Source organism: Heptranchias perlo, chromosome 5 (assembly GCF_035084215.1).
Source record: "Heptranchias perlo isolate sHepPer1 chromosome 5, sHepPer1.hap1, whole genome shotgun sequence".
Classification (NCBI taxonomy): Eukaryota; Metazoa; Chordata; class Chondrichthyes; order Hexanchiformes; family Hexanchidae; genus Heptranchias; species Heptranchias perlo.
Genome location: NC_090329.1, coordinates 21,506,808 through 21,533,307, shown reverse-complemented (window position 1 = coordinate 21,533,307; position 26,500 = coordinate 21,506,808). Strand labels below are relative to the sequence as shown.

At 40.8% G+C, this 26,500-nt stretch overlaps 1 protein-coding gene across 4 annotated transcripts in view; it reads right to left on the bottom strand.

Annotated features, from left to right (window-relative positions):
- agt (angiotensinogen) overlaps positions 1 to 26,500 on the bottom strand; it is a 66,198-nt gene extending 39,698 nt beyond the window's left edge. Inside the window, exons 1-2 of one of the 4 annotated variants that reach the window (XM_067984085.1) lie at positions 26,476 to 26,500; positions 24,133 to 24,925 (exon numbers count right to left, since the gene is read on the bottom strand). In XM_067984085.1, the coding sequence (XP_067840186.1) occupies positions 24,133 to 24,901 (769 nt within the window). In that variant the 5' untranslated portion in view covers positions 24,902 to 24,925; positions 26,476 to 26,500. Of the gene's footprint in view, positions 1 to 24,132; positions 24,926 to 25,826; positions 25,899 to 25,922; positions 26,192 to 26,213; positions 26,302 to 26,475 lie in introns of those variants that run through there. The other 3 variants (XM_067984084.1, XM_067984083.1, XM_067984086.1) reach the window with 3 other exon arrangements.

Below are 26,500 nucleotides of genomic sequence, written 5' to 3'. Positions count from 1 at the left end.
TACTATATAATCATCAGCAAAGATCCCCAAAATTGTATATCTCACTATAGATCCCCAAAACTATACATCTTATCATGGATCCCCAATACTGTACATCGCATCATAGATCCCCAATACTGTACCTGTTATCCTAGATCCCCAATACTGTACATCTCATCATAGACCCCCAATACTGTACAACTCATCATAGATCCCCAGTACTGTACATCTCATCATAGATCCCCAATAATGTAAATCTCATCATCAATCCGCAATACTATATAATCATCAGCATAGATCCCTAAAACTGTACATCTAATCATAGATCTCCAATACTGTACAATCATCGTTATAGATCCCCAATACTGTACATCTCATCGTAGATCCCCAATACTGTACATCTAATTGAAGATCCCCAATACTGTACATCTCATCGTGGATCCCCAATACTGTACAATCATCATCATAGATCCCAACACTGCACAATCATCATCATAGGTTCCTAATACAATCATCATCATAGATCCCCAATACTGTACAATCATCATCATAGATCCCCAATATGGTACAATCATCATCATAGATTTCCAAGACTGTACAATCATCATAGATCCCCAATACTGTACATCTCATCATAGATTTCCAAGACTGTACAATCATCATAGATTCCCAATACGGTACAATCATCATCATAGATCCCCAATACTGTACATCTCATCATAGATCCCCAATACTTTAATATCATCATCATAGATCCCAACACTGTAAAATCATCATCATAGATCCTAACACTTTACATCACATCATAGATTCCCAATACAATCATCACATTAGCGGCCCAATATTGTACATCTCATCATAGAGCCCAAATACTGGGCATCTCATCATAGATTCCCAAGACTGTACAATCATCATAGATTCCCAATACAGTACAATCATCATCATAGATCCCCAATAGTGTACATCTCATCATAGATCCCCAATACTGTTCATCTCATCATCGATTGCCAATACTGTATATCTTATCATAGATCCCCAATTTTGTAAATCTTATCATAGATCCCCAATATTGTAAATCTCATCATCAATCCCCAATACTATATAATCATCACCATAGATCCCCAAAACTGTACATCTCATTATAGATCTCCAATCCTGTACATCTTATCATGGATCCCAATACAGTACATCTCATCATAGATCCCCAATACTGTACAATCATCATAGACCCCAATACTGTATATCTCATCATAGATCCCCAATACTGTACATCTCATCATAGATCCCCAATACTTTAATATCATCATCATAGATCCCAACACTGTAAAATCATCATCATAGATCCTAACACTTTACATCACATCATAGATTCCCAATACAATCATCACCTTAGCTGTCCAATATTGTCCATCTCATCATAGAGCCCAAATACTGGGCATCTCATCATAGATTCCCAATACTGTACATCTCATCAGAGATCCCCAATATTGTACAATCATCATCATAGATCCCCAAAACTGTACATCTCAATATATATTCCCAATACTGTACATCTTATCATAGATCCCCCATACTATACATCTCATCATAGATTCCCAATACTGTCCATCTTATCATAGAGCCCCAATTTTGTAAATCTCATCATCAATCACCAATACTATATAATCATCACCATAGATCCCCAAAACTGTACATCTCATTATAGATCCCCAACACTGTACATCTCATCATAGATCCCCAATACTGTACATCTCATCATGGATCCCCAATACTGTAATATCATCATCATAGATCCCAACACTGTAAAATCATCATCATAGATCCTAACACTTTACATCACATCATTGATTCCCAATACAATCATCACCTTAGCTGCCCAATATTGTACATCTCATTATAGAGCCCAAATACTGGGCATCTCATCCTAGATTCCCAATACTGTACATCTCATCAGAGATCCCCAATAATGTAAATCTCATCATCAATCCCCAATACTATATAATCATCAGCATAGATCCCCAAAACTGTACATCTCATCATAGATCTCCAATACTGTACAATCATCGTTATAGATCCCCAATACTGTACATCTCATCGTAGATCCCCAATACTGTACATCTAATTGAAGATCCCCAATACTGTACATCTCATCGTGGATCCCCAATACTGTACATCTAATTGAAGATCCCCAATACTGTACATCTCATCGTGGATCCCCAATACTGTACAATCATCATCATAGATCCCAACACTGTACAATCATCAGCATAGGTTCCTAATACAATCATCATCATAGATCCCCAATACTGTACAATCATCATCATAGATCCCCAATATGGTACAATCATCATCATAGATTTCCAAGACTGTACAATCATCATAGATCCCCAATACTGTACATCTCATCATAGATTTCCAAGACTGTACAATCATCATAGATTCCCAATACGGTACAATCATCATCATAGATCCCCAATAGTGTACATCTCATCATAGATCCCCAATACTGTTCATCTCATCATAGATTGCCAATACTGTATATCTTATCATAGATCCCCAATTTTGTAAATCTCATCATAGATCCCCAATATTGTAAATCTCATCATCAATCCCCAATACGATATAATCATCACCATAGATCCCCAAAACTGTACATCTAATTATAGATCTCCAATCCTGTACATCTCATTGTAGATCCCCATACTGTACATCTCATCATAGATCCCCAATACTGTACAATCATCATAGACCCCAATACTGTACATCTCATCATAGATCCCCAATACTGTACATCTCATCATAGATCCCCAATACTGTAATATCATCATCATAGATCCCAACACTGTAAAATCATCATCATAGATCCTAACACTTTACATCACATCATAGATTCCCAATACAATCATCACCTTAGCTGTCCAATATTGTACATCTCATCATAGAGCCCAAATACTGGGCATCTCATCATAGATTCCCAATACTGTACATCTCATCAGAGATCCCCAATATTGTACAATCATCATCATAGATCCCCAAAACTGTACATCTCAATATATATTCCCAATACTGTACATCTTCTCATGGATCCCCAATACTGTACAGCTCATCATAGATCCCCCATACTATACATCTCATCATAGATTCCCAATACTGTCCATCTTATCATAGAGCCCCAATTTTGTAAATCTCATCATCAATCACCAATACTATATAATCATCACCATAGATCCCCAAAACTGTACATCTCATTATTGATCCCCAATACTGTACATCTCATCATAGATCTCCAACACTGTACAATCATCATCATAGATCCCCAATACTGTACATCTCATCATAGAACCCCAGTACTGTACAATCATCATCACTCCCCAAAACTGTACATGTCATCATAGATCCACAATACTGTACATCTCATCATAGATCCCCAGTACTGTACATCTTATCATAGATCCCCAGTACTGTACATTCATCATCAATCCCAATACTGTACATTTCATCATAGATCCCCAATACTGTACAATCATCATTGATGCCCAATACTGTACGTCTCATCAGCGATCCTCAATACTGTACATCTTATCATAGATCCCCAGTATGGTACAATCATCATCAATCCCCAATACGGTACATCTCATCATCGATCCCCAATACTGTACATCTCATCATCGATCCCCAATACTGTACATCTCATCATCGATCCCCAATACTGTACATCTCATCTTAGATCCCCAATACTGTACATCTCATCATGGATCCCCAATACTGTACATCTCATCATAGATCCCCAATTTTGTAAATCTCATCATAGATCCCCAATACTGTACATCTTATCATGGATCCCCAATACTGTACATCTCATCGTGGTCCCCAATACTGTACATCTCATCTTAGATCCCCAATACTGTACATCTCATCATAGATCCCCAATTTTGTATATCTCATCATCGATCCCCAATATTGTAAATCTCATCATCAATCCCCAATACTATATAATCATCAGCATAGATCCCCAAAATTGTATATCTCATTATAGATCCCCAAAACTATACATAAGAACATAAGAACATAAGAACATAAGAACATAAGAAATTGGAGCAGGAGTAGGCCAATCGGCCCCTCGAGCCTGCTCCGCCATTCAATAAGATCATGGCTGATCTGATCCCAACCACAAATCTAAAGAACACAAGAAGTCGGAGCAGGACCCGGCCACATAGCCCCTGGGCCCTCTCCGCCACCCACAGGGCATTGACCGATCCGAACTCAGCTTCATGTCCAATTTCCTGCCCGCTCCCCATAACCCCTAATTCCCTTTACTTCTAGGAAACTGTCTATTTCTGTTTTAAATTTATCTAATGATGTAGCTTCCACAGCTTCCTGGGGCAGCAAATTCCACAGACCTACCACCCTCTGAGTGAAGAAGTTTCTCCTCATCTCAGTTTTGAAAGAGCAGCCCCTTATTCTAAGATTATGCCCCCTAGTTCTAGTTTCACCCATCTTTGGGAACATCCTTACTGCATCCACCCGATCAAGACCCTTCACAATCTTATATGTTTCAATAAGATCGCCTCTCATTCTTCTGAACTCCAATGAGTAGAGTCCCAATCTACTCAACCTCTCCTCATATGTCCGCCCCCTCATCCCCGGGATTAACCGAGTGAACCTTCTTTGTACTGCCTCGAGAGCAAGTATGTCTTTTCTTAAGTATGGAGACCAAAACTGTATGCAGTATTCCAGGTGCGGTCTCACCAATACCTTATATAACTGCAGCAATACCTCCTTGTTTTTATATTCTATCCCCCTAGCAATAAAAGCCAACATTCCGTTGGCTTTCTTGATCACCTGCTGCACCTGCATACCAACTTTTTGATTTTCTTGCACTAGGACCCCCAGATCCCCTTGTACTGCAGTACTTTCCAGTCTCTCGCCATTAAGAAAATAACTTGCTCTCTGATTTTTCCTGCCAAAGTGCATAACCTCACATTTTCCAATATTATATTGCATCTGCCAAATCTCCGCCCACTCACCCAGCCTGTCGATATCCCCTTGCAGGTTTTTTATGTCCTCCTCACTCTCTACTTTCCCTCCCATCTTTGTATCATCTGCAAATTTTGATATGTTGCACTCGGTCCCCTCCTCCAAATCGTTAATATAGATTGTAAAGAGTTGGGGACCCAGCACTGACCCCTGTGGAACACCACTGGTTACTGGTTGCCAGTCCGAAAATGAACCATTTATCCCAACTCTCTGCTTTCTGTTCGATAACCAATCCTCCACCCATGCCAGAATATTACCCCCAATCCCGTGATTTTTTATCTTAAGTAATAATCTTTTATGTGGCACCTTGTCGAATGCCTTCTGGAAGTCTAAATACACTATGTCCACTGGTTCCCCTTTATCCACCCTATACGTTATATCCTCGAAGAACTCAAGCAAATTTGTCAGACATGACTTCCCCTTCATAAAGCCATGCTGACTTTGTCCTATTAAATTATGCTTATCTAAATGTTCCGTTACTGTCTCCTTAATAATAGACTCCAAAATTTTACCCACCACAGATGTTAAGCTAACTGGCCTATAATTTCCAGCCTTCTGCCTACTACCCTTTTTAAATAACGGTGTTACATTAGCAGTTTTCCAATCTGCCGGGACCTCTCCTGAGTCCAGGGAATTTTGGAAAACTATCACCAAAGCATCCACAATCCCTACTGCCACTTCCCTCAAGACCCTAGGATGGAAGCCATCAGGTCCAGGGGATTTATCCGCCTTGAGTCCCATTATTTTATTGAGTACCATCTCCTGAGTGATTTTAATCGTATTTAGCTCCTCCCCCCCGAGAGTCCCCTGTTTGTCCAGTGTTGGGATATTCTTAGTGTCCTCTACTGTAAAGACTGAAACAAAATATTTGTTCAGCATTTTTGCCATCTCCATGTTTCCCACCATTAATTTCCCGGTCTCATCCTCTAAGGGACCTATGTTTGCCTTAGCCACCCTTTTTCTTTTTATATAACTATAGAAACTCTTGCTATCTGTTTTTATATTTTTTGCTAATTTCTTTTCATAATCTAACTTCCCTTTCTTAATCAATCCTTTAGTTACTTTTTGCTGTCTTTTGAAGAATTCCCAATCTTCTATCCTCCCACTAAGTTTGGCTACCTTATATGTCCTTGTTTTTAGTCGGATACTATCCTTGATTTCTTTACTTAGCCACGGATGGCTGTCATTTCTTTTACACCCTTTTTTCCTCAGTGGAATATATTTATTTTGAAAGTTGTAAAATAACTCCCTAAATGAACACCACTGCTCATGTACCGTCTTACCCTTTAATCTATTTTCCCAGTCCACTTTAATCAATTCTTATCTTATCATGGATCCCCAATACTGTACATCGCATCATAGATCCCCAATACTGTACCTGTTATCCTAGATCCCCAATACTGTACATCTCATCATAGACCCCCAATACTGTACATCTCATCATAGATCCCCAGTACTGTACATCTGATCATAGATCCCCAATAATGTAAATCTCATCATCAATCCCCAATACTATATAATCATCAGCATAGATCCCTAAAACTGTACATCTCATCATAGATCTCCAATACTGTACAATCATCGTTATAGATCCCCAATACTGTACATCTCATCGTAGATCCCCAATACTGTACATCTAATTGAAGATCCCCAATACTGTACATCTCATCGTGGATCACCAATACTGTACAATCATCATCATAGATCCCAACACTGTACAATCATCATCATAGGTTCCTAATACAATCATCATCATAGATCCCCAATACTGTACAATCATCATCATAGATTCCCAATACGGTACAATCATCATCATAGATCCCCAATAGTGTACATCACATCATAGATCCCCAATACTGTTCATTTCATCATAGATTGCCAATACTGTGTATCTTATCATAGATCCCAAATTTTGTAAATCTCATCATAGATCCCCAATACTGTACATCTCATCATAGATTTCCAAGACTGTACAATCATCATAGATTCCCAATACGGTACAATCATCATCATAGATCCCCAATAGTGTACATCACATCATAGATCCCCAATACTGTTCATTTCATCATAGATTGCCAATACTGTACAATCATCATAGACCCCAATACTGTATATCTCATCATAGTACCCCAATACTGTACATCTCATCATAGATCCCCAATACTTTAATATCATCATCATAGATCCCAACACTGTAAAATCATCATCATAGATCCTAACACTTTACATCACATCATAGATTCCCGATACAATCATCACATTAGCGGCCCAATATTGTACATCTCATCATAGAGCCCAAATACTGGGCATCTCATCATAGATTCCCAATACTGTACATCTCATCAGAGATCCCCAATATTGTACAATCATCATCATAGATCCCCAAAACTGTACATCTCAATATATATTCCCAATACTGTATATCTTATCATGGATCCCCAATACTGTACAGCTCATCATAGATCCCCAATACTATACATCTCATCATAGATTCCCAATACTGTCCATCATAGAGCCCCAATTTTGTAAATCTCATCATCAATCACCAATACTATATAATCATCACCATAGATCCCCAAAACTGTACATCTCATTATAGATCCCAATACTGTACATCTCATCATAGATCTCCAACACTGTACAATCATCATCATAGATCCCCAATACTGTACATCTCATCATAGATCCCCAGTACTGTACAATCATCATAGATCCCCAGTACTGTACAATCATCATCAATCCCAATACTGTACATTTCATCATAGATCCCCAATACTGTACAATCATCATTGATGCCCAATACTGTACATCTCATCAGAGATCCTCAATACTGCACATCTCATCATAGATCCCCAGTATGGTACAATCATCATCGATCCCCAATACTGTACATCTCATCATAGATCCCCAATACTGTAAATCTCTTCATAGATCCCCAATACTGTACATCTCATCATCGATCCCCAATACTGTACATCTCATCATAGATCCCCAATACTGTACATCTTATCATAGAGCCCCAATTTTGTAAATCACATCATAGATCCCCAATATTGTAAATCTCATCATCAATCCCCAATATGATATAATCATCAGCATAGATCCCCAAAACTGTACATCTCATTATAGATCTCCAATACTGTACATCTTATCATGGATCCCCAATACTGTACATCTCATCATAGATCCCAATACTGTACAATCATCATAGATCCCCAAAACTGTACATCTCGTTATAGATCTCCAATACTGTACATCTTATCATGGATCCCCAATACTGTACATCTAATCATAGATCCCCAATACTGTACATCTCATCTTAGATCCCCAATACTGTACATCTCATCATAGATCCCCAATTATGTAAATCACATCATCGATCTCCAATATTGTAAATCTCATCTTCAATCCCCAATACTGTATAATCATCAGCATAGATCCCCAAAACTGTATATCTCATTATAGATCCCCAATACTGTACATCACATCATAGATTCCCTATACAATCATCACCTGAGATCCCCAATACTGCACATCTCATCATAGATCCCCAATACTGTACATCTCATCATAGATTCCCAGTACTGTACATTGCATCATAGATCCCCAATACTGGGCATCTCATCATGGATTCGCAATCCTGTACATCTCATCATAGATCCCAAATATGGTACAATCATCATCATAGATCCCCTATATGGTACAATCAACATCATAGATCCCAATACTGTACATCTCATCAAAGATTCCCAGTACTGTACATCTCATCATAGATTCCCAATGCTGTACATCACATCATTGATCCCCAATACTGCACAATCATCATCGATCCCCAAAACTGTAAATCTCATTATAGATCCCCAATCCTGTACATCTTATCATGGATCCCCAATACTGTACAGCTCATTGTAGATCCCCAATACTGTACATCTCATCATAGACTCACAATACTGTACATCTTATCATAGATCCCCAATATTGTAAATCGCATCATCATTCCCCAATACTATATAATCATCACCATAAATCCCCAAAACTGTACATCTCATTATAGATCCCCAATACTATACATCTTATCATGGATCCCCAATACTGTACATCTCATCATAGATCCCCAATACTGTACTTCTCATCATAGATCCCCAATACTGTACATCTCATCATAGATCCCCAATATTGTAAATCTCATCATCAATCCCCAATACTATATAATCATCAGCATAGATTCCCAAAACTGTACATCTCATCATAGATCTCCAACACTGTACACTCATCATTATAGTTCCCAATACTGTACATCTCATCGTAGATCCCCAATACTGTACAATCATCATCATAGATCCCAACACCGTACAATCATCATCATAGATCCCAACACTGAGCATCACATCATAGATTCCCAATACAATCATCATTATAGATCCCCAATACTGTACATCTCATCATAGATCCCCAATACTGTACATCTCATCATAGATTCCCAGTACTGTACATTGCATCATAGATCCCCAATACTGGACAAACCTGCTCACCGATGCTCAGTTTGGGTTCCGCCAGGACGACTCGGCTCCAGACCTCATTACAGCCTTAGTCCAAACATGGACAAAAGAGCTGAATTCCAGAGGTGAGGTGAGAGTGACTGCCCTTGACATCAAGGCAGCACTTGACCGAGTGTGGCACCAAGGAGCCCTAGTAAAATTGAAGTCAATGGGAATCAGGGGGAAAACTCTCCAGTGGCTGGAGTCATACCTAGCACAAAGGAAGATGGTAGTGGTTGTTGGAGGCCAATCATCTCAGCCCCAGGGCATTGCTGCAGGAGTTCCTCAGGGCAGTGTCCTAGGCCCAACCATCTTCAGCTGCTTCATCAATGACCTTCCCTCCATCATAAGGTCAGAAATGGGGATGTTCACTGATGACTGCACAGTGTTCAGTTCCATTCGCAACCCCTCAGATAATGAAGCAGTCCGAGCCTGCATGCAGCAAGACCTGGACAACATCCAGGCTTGGGCTGATAAGTGGCAAGTAACATTCGCGCCAGATAAGTGCCAGGCAATGACCATCTCCAACAAGAGAGAGTCTAACCACCTCCCCTTGACATTCAACGGCATTACCATCGCCGAATCCCCCACCATCAACATCCTGGGGGTCACCATTGACCAGAAACTTAACTGGACCAGCCATATAAATACTGTGGCTACGAGAGCAGGTCAGAGGCTGGGTATTCTGCGGCGAGTGACTCACCTCCTGACTCCCCAAAGCCTTTCCACCATCTACAAGGCACAAGTCAGGAGTGTGATGGAATACTCTCCACTTGCCTGGATGAGTGCAGCTCCAACAACACTCAAGAAGCTCGACACCATCCAAGATAAAGCAGCCCGCTTGATTGGCACCCCATCCACCACCCTAAACATTCACTCCCTTCACCACCGGCGCACTGTGGCTGCAGTGTGCACCATCCACAGGATGCACTGCAGCAACTCGCCAAGGCTTCTTCGACAGCACCTCCCAAACCCGCGACCTCTACCACCTAGAAGGACAAGGGCAGCAGGCACATGGGAACAACACCACCTACGCGTTCCCCTCCAAGTCACACACCATCCCGACTTGGAAATATATCGCCGTTCCTTCATTGTCGCTGGGTCAAAATCCTGGAACTCCCTTCCTAACAGCACTGTGGGAGAACCCTCACCACACGGACTGCAGCGGTTCAAGAAGGCGGCTCACCACCATCTTCTCGAGGGCAATTAGGGATGGGCAATAAATGCCGGCCTTGCCAGCGACGCCCACATCCCGTGAACGAATAAAAAAAAATTAAAAATAGACCCCCAATACTGTACAATCATCATCATAGATCCCCAATGTGGTACAATCATCGTCATAGATCCCCATACTGTACATCTCATCATAGATCCCCATACTGTACATCTCATCATAGATCCCCAATACTGTTCATCTCATCATAGATCCCCAATTTTGTAAACCTCATCATAGATCCCCAATATTGTAAATCTCATCATCAATCCCCAATACTATATAATCATCACCATAGATCCCCAAAACTGTACATCTCATAATAGATCTCCAATACTGTACATCTCATTGTAGATCCCCATACTGTACATCTCATCATAGATCCCCATACTGTACACCTCATCATAGATCGCCAATACTGTATATCTCATCGTAGATCCCCAATACTGTACATCTCATTGTAGATCCCCAATACTGTACATCTCATCATAGATCGCCAATACTGTAGTATCATCATCATAGATCCCAACACTGTACAATCATCATCATAGATCCTAACACTTTACATCACATCATAGATTCCCAATACAATCATCACCTTAGCTGCCCAATATTGTACATCTCATCATAGAGCCCAAATACTGGGCATCTCATCATAGATTCCCAATACTGTCCATCATAGAGCCCCAATTTTGTAAATCTCATCATCAATCACCAATACTATAATGAAGCAGTCTCATCATCAATCACCAATACTATATAATCATCACCATAGATCCCCAAAACTGTACATCTCATTATTGATCCCAATACTGTACATCTCATCATAGATCTCCAACACTGTACAATCATCATCATAGATCCCCAATACTGTACATCTCATCATAGATCCCCAGTACTGTACAATCATCATCAATCCCCAAAACTGTACATCTCATCATAGATCCACAATAATGTACATCTCATCATAGATCCCCAGTACTGTACATCTCATCATAGATCCCCAGTACTGTACAGTCATCATCAATCCCAATACTGTACATTTCATCATAGATCCCCAATACTGTACAATCATCATTGATGCACAATATTGTATGTCTCATCAGAGATCCTCAATACAGTACATCTCATCATAGATCGCCAGTACGGCACAATCATCATCGATCCCCAATACGGTACATCTCATCATAGATCCCAATACTGTAAATCTCATCATAGATCCCCAATACTGTACATCTCATCATCGATCCCCAATACTGTACATCTCAACATAGATCCCCAATACTGTACATCTTATCATAGAGCCCCAATTTTGTAAATCTCATCATAGATCCCCAATATTGTAAATCTCATCATCAATCCCCAATATGATATAATCATCAGCATAGATCCCCAAAACTGTACATCTCATTATAGATCTCCAATACTGTACATCTTATCATGGATCCCCAATACTGTACATCTCATCATAGATCCCAATACTGTACAATCATCATCATAGATCCCAACACTGTACATCAGATCATAGATTCCTAATACAATCATCATCATAGATCCCCAATACTGTACATCTCATCATAGATCCCAATACTGTACAATCATCATCATAGATCCCCAATATGGTACAATCATCATCATAGATCCACATACTGTACATCTCATCATAGATCCCCATACTGTACATCTCATCATTGATCCCCAATACTGTACATCTCATCATAGATTGCCAATACTGTATATCTTATCATAGATCCCCAATTTTGTAAATCTCATCATAGATCCCCAATATTGTAAATCTGATCATCAATCCCCAATACTATATAATCATCACCATAGATCCCCAAAACTGTACATCTCATTATAGATCTCCAATCCTGTACATCTTATCATGGATCCCAATACTGTACATCTCATCATAGATCCCCAGTATTGTACAATCATCATAGACCCCAATACTGTACATCTCATCATAGATCCCCAATACTGTACATCTCATCATAGATCCCCAATACTGTAATATCATCATCATAGATCCCAACACTGTAAAATCATCATCATAGATCCTAACACTTTACATCACATCATAGATTTCCAATACAATCATCACCTTAGCTGTCCAATATTGTACATCTCATCAAAGAGCCCAAATACTGGGCATCTCATCATAGATTCCCAATATTGTAAATCTCATCATCAATCACCAATACTATATAATCATCACCATAGATCCCCAAAACTGTACATCTCATTATAGATCCCCAATACTGTACAATCATCATCATAGATCCCCAATACTGTACATCTCATCATAGATCCCCAGTACTGTACAATCATCAATCCCCAAAACTGTACATCTCATCATAGATCCACAATACTGTATATCTCATCATAGATCCCCAATACTGTACATCTCATCATAGATCCCCAATACTTTAATATCATCATCATAGATCCCAACACTGTAAAATCATCATCATAGATCCTAACACTTTACATCACATCATAGATTCCCAATACAATCATCACATTAGCGGCCCAATATTGTACATCTCATCATAGAGCCCAAATACTGGGCATCTCATCATAGATTCCCAATACTGTACATCTCATCAGAGATCCCCAATATTGTACAATCATCATCATAGATCCCCAAAACTGTACATCTCAATATATATTCCCAATACTGTACAGCTCATCATAGATCCCCAATACTATACATCTCATCATAGATTCCCAATACTGTCCATCATAGAGCCCCAATTTTGTAAATCTCATCATCAATCACCAATACTATATAATCATCACCATAGATCCCCAAAACTGTACATCTCATTATAGATCCCAATACTGTACATCTCATCATACATCTCCACACTGTACAATCATCATCATAGATCCCCAATACTGTACATCTCATTGTAGATCCCAATACTGTACATCTCATTGTAGATCCCCAATACTGTACAATCATCATGATAGATCCCAACACTGTACATCACATCATAGATTCTCAATACAATCATCATCATAGATCCCCAATACTGTACAATCATCATGATAGATCCCAACACTGTACATCTCATCATAGATCCCAATACTGTACAATCATCATCATAGATCCCCAATATGGTACAATCATCATCATAGATCCACATACTGTACATCTCATCATAGATCCCCATACTGTACATCTCATCATTGATCCCCAATACTGTACATCTCATCATAGATTGCCAATACTGTATATCTTATCATAGATCCCCAATTTGGTAAATCTCATCATAGATCCCCAATATTGTAAATCTGATCATCAATCCCCAATACTATATAATCATCACCATAGATCCCCAAAACTGTACATCTCATTATAGATCTCCAATCCTGTACATCTTATCATGGATCCCAATACTGTACATCTCATCATAGATCCCCAGTACTGTACAATCATCATAGACCCCAATACTGTACATCTCATCATAGATCCCCAATACTGTACATCTCATCATAGATCCCCAATACTGTAATATCATCATCATAGATCCCAACACTGTAAAATCATCATCATAGATCCTAACACTTTACATCACATCATAGATTTCCAATACAATCATCACCTTAGCTGTCCAATATTGTACATCTCATCAAAGAGCCCAAATACTGGGCATCTCATCATAGATTCCCAATATTGTAAATCTCATCATCAATCACCAATACTATATAATCATCACCATAGATCCCCAAAACTGTACATCTCATTATAGATCCCCAATACTGTACAATCATCATCATAGATCCCCAATACTGTACATCTCATCATAGATCCCCAGTACTGTACAATCATCAATCCCCAAAACTGTACATCTCATCATAGATCCACAATACTGTATATCTCATCATAGATCCCCAATACTGTACATCTCATCATAGATCCCCAATACTTTAATATCATCATCATAGATCCCAACACTGTAAAATCATCATCATAGATCCTAACACTTTACATCACATCATAGATTCCCAATACAATCATCACATTAGCGGCCCAATATTGTACATCTCATCATAGAGCCCAAATACTGGGCATCTCATCATAGATTCCCAATACTGTACATCACATCAGAGATCCCCAATATTGTACAATCATCATCATAGATCCCCAAAACTGTACATCTCAATATATATTCCCAATACTGTATATCTTATCATGGATCCCCAATACTGCACAGCTCATCATAGATCCCCAATACGATACATCTCATCATAGATTCCCAATACTGTCCATCATAGAGCCCCAATTTTGTAAATCTCATCATCAATCACCAATACTATATAATCATCACCATAGATCCCCAAAACTGTACATCTCATTATAGATCCCAATACTGTACATCTCATCATAGATCTCCACACTGTACAATCATCATCATAGATCCCCAATACTGTACATCTCATTGTAGATCCCAATACTGTACATCTCATTGTAGATCCCCAATACTGTACAATCATCATGATAGATCCCAACACTGTACATCACATCATAGATTCTCAATACAATCATCATCATAGATCCCCAATACTGTACAATCATCATGATAGATCCCAACACTGTACATCTCATCATAGATTCCCAATATTGTACATCTCATCATCGATCCCCAGTACGGTACAATCATCATCAGAGATCCCCAATACTGTACATCTCTTTATAGATCCCCAATACTGTACAATCATCATCATAGATCCCAACACCGTACAATCATCATTATAGATCCCAACACTGAACATCACATCATAGATTCCCAATACAATCATCATTATAGATCCCCAATACTGTACATCTCATCATAGATCCCCAATACTGTACATCTCATCATAGATCCACAATACTGTACATCTCATCATAGATCCCCAGTACTGTACAATCATCATCAATCCCAATACTGTACATTTCATCATAGATCCCCAATACTGTACAATCATCATTGATGCCCAATACTGTACTTCTCATCAAAGATCCTCAATACTGTACATCTCATCATAGATCCCCAGTATGGTACAATCATCATCGATCCCCAATACGGTACATCTCATCATAGATCCCCAATACTGTACATCTCATCATCGATCCCCAATACTGTACATCTCATCATAGATCCCCAATACTGTACATCTTATCATAGAGCCCCAATTTTGTAAATCTCATCATAGATCCCCAATATTGTAAATCTCATCATCAATCCCCAATACTATATAATCATCACCATAGATCCCCAAAACTGTACATCTAATTATAGATCTCCAATACTGTACATTTTATCATGGATCCCCAATACTGTACATCTCATCATAGATCCCAATACTGTACAATCATCATAGATCCCCAAAACTGTACATCTCGTTATAGATCTCCAATACTGTACATCTTATCATGGATCCCAATACTGTACATCTCATCATAGATCCCCAATACTGTACATCTCATCATAGATCCCCAATTTTGTAAATCACATCATCGATCTCCAATATTGTAAATCTCATCTTCAATCCCCAATACTGTATAATCATCAGCATAGATCCCCAAAACTGTATATCTCATTATAGATCCCCAATACTGTACATCTTAACATTGATCCCCAATACTGTACATCTCATCATAGATCCCCAATACTGTACAATCATCATAGATCCCCAAAACTGTACATCACATCATAGATTCCCTATGCAATCATCACCTGAGATCCCCAATACTGCACATCTCATCATAGATCCCCAATACTGTACATCTCATCATAGATTCCCAGTACTGGGCATCTCATCATGGATTCGCAATCCTGTACATCTCATCATAGATCCCAAATATGGTACAATCATCATCATAGATCCCCTATATTGTACAATCATCATCATAGATCCCAATACTGTACATCTCATCAAAGATTCCCAGTGCTGTACATCTCATCATAGATTCCCAATACTGTACATCTCATCATAGATCCCCAATATTGCACAATCATCATCGATCCCCAAAACTGTAAATCTCATTATAGATCCTCAATCCTGTACATCTTATCATGGACCCCCAATACTGTACAGCTCATTGTAGATTCCCAATACTGTACATCTCATCATAGACTCACAATACTGTACATCTCATCATAGATCCCAATACTGTACATCTTATCATAGATCCCCAATATTGTAAATCTCATCATCATTCCCCAATACTATATAATCATCACCATAGATCCCCAAAACTGTACATCTCATTATAGATCCCCAATACTATACATCTTATCATGGATCCCCGATACTGTACATCTCATCATAGATCCCCAATACTGTACATCTCATCATAGATCCCCAATACTGTACATCTCATCATAGATCCCCAATATTGTAAATCTCACCATCAATCCCCAATACTATATAATCATCAGCATAGATTCCCACAACTGTACATCTCATCATAGATCTCCAACACTATACACTCATCATTATAGTTCCCAATACTGTACATCTCATTGAAGATCCCCAATACTGTACATCTCATCGTAGATCCCCAATACTGTACAATCATCATCATAGATCCCAACACCGTACAATCATCATTATAGATCCCAACACTGAACATCACATCATAGATTCCCAATACAATCATCATTATAGATCCCCAATACTGTACATCTCATCATAGATCCCCAATACTGTACATCTCATCATAGATTCCCAGTACTGTACATTGCATCATAGATTCCCAATACTGGACAAACCTGCTCACCGATGCTCAGTTTGGGTTCCGCCAGCACCACTCGGCTCCAGACCTCATTACAGCCTTGGTCCAAACATGGACAAAAGAGCTGAATTCCAGAGGTGAGGTGAGAGTGACTGCCCTTGACTTCAAGGCAGCATTTGACCGAGTGTGGCACCAAGGAGCCCTAGTAAAATTGAAGTCAATGGGAATCAGGGGGAAAACTCTCCAGTGGCTGGAGTCATACCTAGCACAAAGGAAGATGGTAGTGGTTGTTGGAGGCCAATCATCTCAGCCCCAGGGCATTGCTGCAGGAGTTCCTCAGGGCAGTGTCCTAGGCCCAACCATCTTCAGCTGCTTCATCAATGACCTTCCCTCCATCATAAGGTCAGAAATGGGGATGTTCACTGATGACTGCACAGTGTTCAGTTCCATTCGCAACCCCTCAGATAATGAAGCAGTCCGAGCCTGCATGCAGCAAGACCTGGACAACATCCAGGCTTGGGCTGATAAGTGGCAAGTAACATTCGCGCCAGATAAGTGCCAGGCAATGACCATCTCCAACAAGAGAGAGTCTAACCACCTCCCCTTGACATTCAACGGCATTACCATCGCCGAATCCCCCACCATCAACATCCTGGGGGTCACCATTGACCAGAAACTTAACTGGACCAGCCATATAAATACTGTGGCTACGAGAGCAGGTCAGAGGCTGGGTATTCTGCGGCGAGTGACTCACCTCCTGACTCCCCAAAGCCTTTCCACCATCTACAAGGCACAAGTCAGGAGTGTGATGGAATACTCTCCACTTGCCTGGATGAGTGCAGCTCCAACAACACTCAAGAAGCTCGACACCATCCAAGATAAAGCAGCCCGCTTGATTGGCACCCCATTCACCACCCTAACCATTCACTCCCTTCACCACCGGCGCACTGTGGCTGCAGTGTGCACCATCCACAGGATGCACTGCAGCAACTCGCCAAGGCTTCTTCGACAGCACCTCCCAAACCCGCGACCTCTACCACCTAGAAGGACAAGGGCAGCAGGCACATGGGAACAACACCACCTACGCGTTCCCCTCCAAGTCACACACCATCCCGACTTGGAAATATATCGCCGTTCCTTCATTGTCGCTGGGACAAAATCCTGGAACTCCCTTCCTAACAGCACTGTGGGAGAACCGTCACCACACGGACTGCAGCGGTTCAAGAAGGCGGCTCACCAACACCTTCTCGAGGGCAATTAGGGATGGGCAATAAATGCCGGCCTTGCCAGCGACGCCCACATCCCGTGAACGAATAAAAAAAAATTAAAAATAGACCCCCAATACTGTACAATCATCATCATAGATCCCCAATGTGGTACAATCATCGTCATAGATCCCCATACTGTACATCTCATCATAGATCCCCATACTGTACATCTCATCATAGATCCCCAATACTGTTCATCTCATCATAGATCCCCAATTTTGTAAACCTCATCATAGATCCCCAATATTGTAAATCTCATCATCAATCCCCAATACTATATAATCATCACCATAGATCCCCAAAACTGTACATCTCATTATAGATCTCCAATCCTGTACATCTCATTGTAGATCCCCATACTGTACATCTCATCATAGATCCCCATACTGTACACCTCATCATAGATCGCCAATACTGTATATCTCATCGTAGATCCCCAATACTGTACATCTCATTGTAGATCCCCAATACTGTACATCTCATCATAGATCGCCAATACTGTAGTATCATCATCATAGATCCCAACACTGTACAATCATCATCATAGATCCTAACACTTTACATCACATCATAGATTCCCAATACAATCATCACCTTAGCTGCCCAATATTGTACATCTCATCATAGAGCCCAAATACTGGGCATCTCATCATAGATCCCCAATTTTGTAAATCTCATCATCAATCCCCAATACTGTACAATCATCATCATAGATCCCCAAAACTGTACATCTCAATATATATCCCCAATACTGTACATCTTATCATGGATCCCCAATACTGTACAGCTCATCGTAGATCCCCCAATACTATACATGTCATCATAGATCCCCAATACTGTACATCTCATCATAGATCCCCAATTTTGTAAATCTCATCATAGTTCCCCAATATTGTAAATCACATCATCAATCACCAATACTATATAATCATCACCATAGATCCCCAAAACTGTACATGTCATTATAGATCCTAATAATGTACATCGCATCAGAGACCCCCAATACTGTACATCTCATCATAGATCCCAATACTGTACATCTGATCATAGATCCCCAATACTGTACATCTCATCATAGACCCCCAATGCTGTACATCTCATCATCGATCCCCAATACTGTACATCTCATCATAGATCCCCAATTTTGTAAATCTCATCATAGATCCCTAATATTGTAAATCTCATCATCAATCCCCAATACTATATAATCATCAGCATAGATCCCCAAAACTGTACATCTCATCATAGATCTCCAACACTGTACAATCATTATTATAGAACCCCAATACTGTACATCTCATCGTAGATCCTCAATACTGTACATCTCATCGTAGATTCCCAATACTGTACAATCATTATCATAGATCCCAACACCGTACAATCATCATCATAGATCCCAACACTGTACATCACATCATAGATTCCCAATACAATCATCATCGTAGATTCCCAATACTGTACATCTCATCATAGATCCCCAATACTGTTCATCTCATCATAGATTCCCAATACTGTCTATCTCATCATCGATCCCCAATATTGTAAATCTCATCATCAATCCCCAATATTGTAAATCTCATCATCAATCCCCAATACTATATAGTCATCACCATAGATCCCCAAAACTGTATATCTCATTATAGATCTCCAATACTGTACATCTCATTGTAGATCCCCATACTGTACATCTCATCATAGATCCCCATACTGTACATCTCATCATAAATACCCAATACTGTACATCTCATCATAGATTCCCAAGACTGTGAGATCATCATAGATTCCCAATATGGTACAATCATTGTCATAGATCCCCAATACTGTACAATCATCATAGACCCCAATACTGTATATCTCCTTGTCGATCCCCAATACTGTACATCTCATTGTAGATCCCCAATACAGTACATCTCATCATAGATCCCCAATACTGTAATATCATCATCATAGATCCCAACACTGTACAATCATCACCATAGATCCTAACACTTTACGTCGCATCATAGATTCCCAATACAATCATCACATTAGCTGCCCAATATTGTACATCTCATCATAGATCCCATATACTGGACATCTCATCATAGATTCCCAATACTGTACATCTCATCATAGATCCCCAATACTGTACATCTCATCACAGATCCCCAATTTTGTATATCTTATCAAAGATCCCCAATATTGTATATCTCATCATCAATCCCCAATACTGTACAATCTTCATCATAGATCCCCAAAACTGTACATCTCAATATAGATCCCGAATACTGTACATCTTATCATGGATCCCTAATACTGTACAGCTTATCATAGATCCCCAATACTATACATCTCATCATAGATCCTCAATACTGTACATCTCATCATAGACCCCCAATACTGTGTATCTCATCATAGATCCCAATACTGTACATCTTATCATGGATCCCTAATACTGTACAGCTTATCATAGATCCCCAATATGATACATCTCATCATAGATCCCCAATACTATATAATCATCACCATAGATCCTCAAAACTGTACATATCATTATAGATCCCAATACTGTACATCTCATCATAGATCCTCAACACTGTACATCTCATTATAGATCCCCAATACTGTACATCTCATCATAGATCCCAATACTGTACATCTCATGATAGATCCCCAATACTGTACATCTCATCATAGACCCCCAATACTGTACATCTCATCATAGATCCCAATACTCTACATCTGATCATAGATCCCCAATACAGTACATCTCATCATAGATCCCCAATATTGTAAATCTCATAATCAATCTCCAATACTATATAATCATCACCATAGATCCCCAAAACTGTACATCTCATCATAGATCTCCAACACTGTACAATCATCATTATAGATCCCCAATGCTGTACATCTTATCATAGATCCCCAATACTGTACATCTCATCATAGACCCCCAATATTGTACATCTCATTGTGGATCCCCAATACTGTACGATCATCATCATCCATCCCAACAATGTACAATCATCATCATTGATCCTAACACTGTACATCACATCATAGATTCCCAATACAATCATCACCTTAGATCCCCAACAATGTACATCTCATCATAGATCCCCAATACTGTACATCTCATCATAGATTCCCAGTACTGTACATCTCATCAGAGATCCCCAATACTGTAAATCTCATCATAGATTCCCAATACTGTACATCTCATTATAGATCCCAATACTGTACATCTGATCATAGATCCCCAATTTTGTAAATCTCATCATAGATCCCCAATATTGTAAATCTGATCATCAATCCCCAATACTATATATTCATCACCATAGATCCCCAAAACTGTACATCTCATCATAGATCTCCAACACTTTACAATCATCATTATAGATCCCCGATACTGTACATCTCATTGTAGATCCCCAATACTGTACATCTCATTGTAGATCCCCAATATTGTACAATAATCAATATAGATCCCAACACTGTACATCACATCATAGATTCCCAATACAATCATCATCATAGATCCATAATACTGTACATCTCATCATGGATCCCAATACTGTACATCTCATCATAGATCCCCAGTACGGTACAATCATCATCGATCCCCAATACTGTACATCTCATCATGGATCCCCAATACTGTATATCTCATCATAGATCTCCAATACTGTACATCTCATCATAGATCCCCAGTACGGTACAATCATCATCGATCCCCAATACTGTAAATCTCATCATTGATCCCCAATACTGTACATCTCATCATAGACCCCCAATACTGTACATCTCATTATAGATCCCAATAATGTACATCTGATCATAGCTCCCCAATTTTGTAAATCTCATCATAGATCCCCAATATTGTAAATCTGATCATCAATCCCCAATACTATATAATCATCACCATAGATACCCAAAACTGTACATCTCGTCATAGATCTCCAACACTGTACAATCATCATTATAGATCCCCAATACTGTACATCTCATTGTAGATCCCAATACTGTACATCTCATTGTAGATCCCCAATACTGTACAATCATCATGATAGATCCCAACACTGTACATCACATCATAGATTCTCAATACAATCATCATCATAGATCCCCAATACTGTACAATCATCATGATAGATCCCAACACTGTACATCTCATCATAGATTCCCAATATTGTACATCTCATCATCGATCCCCAGTACGGTACAATCATCATCATAGATCCCCAATACTGTACATCTCTTTATAGATCCCCAATACTGTACATCTCATCGTAGATCCCAATACTGTACAATCATCATCATAGATCCCCAATACTGTACATCTCATCGTAGATCCCCAATACTGTACAATCATCATCATAGATCCTAACACTGTACAATCATCATTATAGATCCCAATCCTATACATCTCATCTTGGATCCCCAAGACTGTACATCTCATCATATAGCGCAAAACTGAACACTCATCATCATAGATCCCATCATTGGACAATCATCATAGATCCCCAATATTGTACATCTCGTCATAGATCCCCAATACTGTACATCTCATCATAGATCCCCAATACTGTTCATCTCATCAAGAATCCCCAATATTGTACATCATCATAGATCCCCAGTATTGTACATCTCATCATACATCCCCAATACTGTACATCTCATCAAGAATCCCCAGTATTGTACATTTCATCATAGATTCCCAATACTGTACATCTCATCAAGAATCCCCAATACTGTACATCATCATAGATCCCCAGTATTGTACATCTCATCATAGATCCCCAATACTGTTAATCTCATCAAGAATCCCCAATACTGTACATCATCATAGATCCCCAGTATTGTACATCTCATCATACATCCCCAATACTGTACATCTCATCAAGAATCCCCAGTATTGTACATTTCATCATAGATCCCAATACTGTACATCTCATCATAAATCCCCAATACTGTACATCTCATCAAAGATCCCCAATACTGTACAATCATCATAGATCCCAACACTGTACAATCATCATCAGAGATCCCCAATACTGTACATCTCATCAACAATCCCCAATACTGTACATCATCCTCAAAGATCCCAGTATTATACATCTCATCATAAGTCCCCAAAACTGTACATCTCATCATAGATCCCCAATACTGTACAATTCATCGTAACTTTCCAGCTAGACGTTAAGAGAGAAAGAGAAGAGGACCTCACAACACAACTCAAAACCAGCCAAGGATTGAATCAAACCACCTAACCAGGCCTGAAGTGAAGCAATGCTTCCTCAGGTTTCCCTCGATAGATTGGTGTGTGGTGGTAACATGTGATACTTTTTGTGCTTCTTCTCGTTGACGCTGATTTGCTCTTACCTTTGAAGTGAATGTAACTGGTGAACACCAGGGTGGTGGAGCGGTCGAGGCCACTCACCAGGTTCCCGACCATGCCAGCGGTTGCGTTGCGGATGAGGCTGTTGATTGATTCTTCCGCTAGGTGGGGCTGACTGAAGTCGACGGCTCTCAGCTGCACCGTGGGGTGAAACTGCTGGAGCTTCTGGGAGAAGGCTAGCTGGAGCCGCAGGCCCTTCTGGAAAACCAGCCAGGCACCGGTGGACAGGGAGCGGCCCTGCTGGGTGAGGATCTTCCGGTTGAGCACCGCGAAGTGCCAGTGCCTGTCCCGGGAGCGCCGGCCGTGTTGGCACCCCTTGGTCCCGAAGCCCAGGATATTTTGGAGGGTGTGGGCGGTGGAGCCTCCGGCCCCCAGGGACAGGGCGGCCAGGTCTCCGTGCAGGTGCATGGGGCAGAGCAGAGAGACCCCTGGACCCTCCAACGGGCTCCAGTTGCGGAACCAGCCGCCAGCCAGAGATCTCTGGAGATGGGATACGAAGCGCACCTCGCTGGGGCTGGGATCGCGCTCCTCCTCCTCCTCCTCCTCATCACCCTGCCACCTCCCACTAGACCCATTCACTGGGCTCGGACCCTCAACCCCGATGAGCCTGGGCAGGAAGGTAGCCTCTGGGTCCATCTCCTGGGACTCTGTTTGGTTGCAGGTGACCAACTTGAAAGGGTGAACATAAGGTCGGTTGGTTGCCCCTGAGTCCAAGAGGGCCCCGATCCAGAACAGGGAGAGGATCCACTTCATGCTCAGCCTCTTCTCAACCCAAAACTGGAATCAAAAGATGGAGAACAACCATCAGTTAACAGACAACTCGCACCTTACAACAACCACTTGCATTTATACAGCCCCTTTAATGTCGTAAAAATGTCCCAAGGCGCTTCACAGGAGCGATTATCAAACAAAAATTTGACATCAAGCCACATAAAGAGATATTAGGACAGGTGACCAAAAGCTTGGTCAAAGAGGTAGGTTTTGAGATGCGTCTTAAAGCAGGAGAGAGAGGTAGAGAGGTGGAGAAGTTTAGGGAGGGAATTCCAGAGCTTAGAGCCTAGGCAGCTGAAGGCACGGCCGCCAATGGTGGAGCGATGAAAATCGGGGATATGCAAGAGGCCAGAACCGGAGGAGCACAGAGATCTCAGAGGGTTATAGGGCTGGAGGAGGTTACTGAGATAGGGAGGGATGAGGGCAAGGATGAGAATTTTAAATTCGAGGCGTTGCCGGACTGGGAGCCAATGTAGGTCAGTGAGAAAAGCACAATGTCCCCGCTGCCCCTCCAGCTGCTAGTAACTTTGGGAGCTCACAGAGGATGGGCTGGGGTTTAGTATCCTTTTCACATAGAATGTCATTGTTTTCATACTCTCCCCTTGGAGAATAGTTTGATGTAGTGGAAGGATTCACAGACAGTCTGACAGGCCGCAACGTGAACACTCCTTCCATGGCCATAACCATCTTTCCACCAGCCGATAGGCGGGGTTAGTCCTCTATGGCGGGAGGGTTTTATGGGCTCCCACAACCCATACAATGAGGGGGAGGGGCCACCCACACCCACTGGACTCAAGTATCCCGCTGGGCGGCGACCCAGAATTCGGAGCAGGAGCTCTGGTCTCCACTTGTCGGGAACTCTGGTCTCCACCCGGCAGGACTGTCTGGAACTCTGGTCTCTACTCACCAGGACTGTCTGGAACTCCGGTCTCCACCCGGCGGGACTGTCTGGAGCTCCGGTCTCCACCCGGTGGGACTGTCTGGAGCTCCAGTCTCCACTTACCAGGACTGTCTAGAACTCCAGTCTCCAGGACTGTCTGCAGCTCTGGTCTCCACTTGCTGGGACTGTCTGGAGCTCTGGTCTCCACTCTCCAGGACTGTCTGGAGCTCTGGTCTCCACTTGCTGGGACTGTCTGGAGCTCCGGTCTCCACTCTCCAGGACTGTCTGGAGCTCTGGTCTCCACTCTCCGGGACTGTCTGGAGCTCTAGTCTCCAGGACTGTCTGGAGCGAGGGTTTGAACCTTGCACCTTCTGATTAAGAGGTGTGAATGCTACCACTGAGCCAAAGACTCACTCCTATTATGCTGGATAGTTTGGAACTTGTAGCAGTCAAGTTTGACCAGTGTGCCGATTAGCCCCATCCACAAGAGGGTGGATAAGTCCACATCTCCCCTCACTGATTAAAAGCAACCAGCCAAAAAAAATGGCTTACTTAATAAAATCAATGTGTCCAACTAAAAGTTAGAGGGTCTCTGCTTACAACAGAACCACCGCCTGACTTCAGGAGAACTGTATCTCTGGACTCAGATTAGTTTTGAGCTTAGAGATTCACTTACCTTTTCTGAAATATTGTGCTTTGAT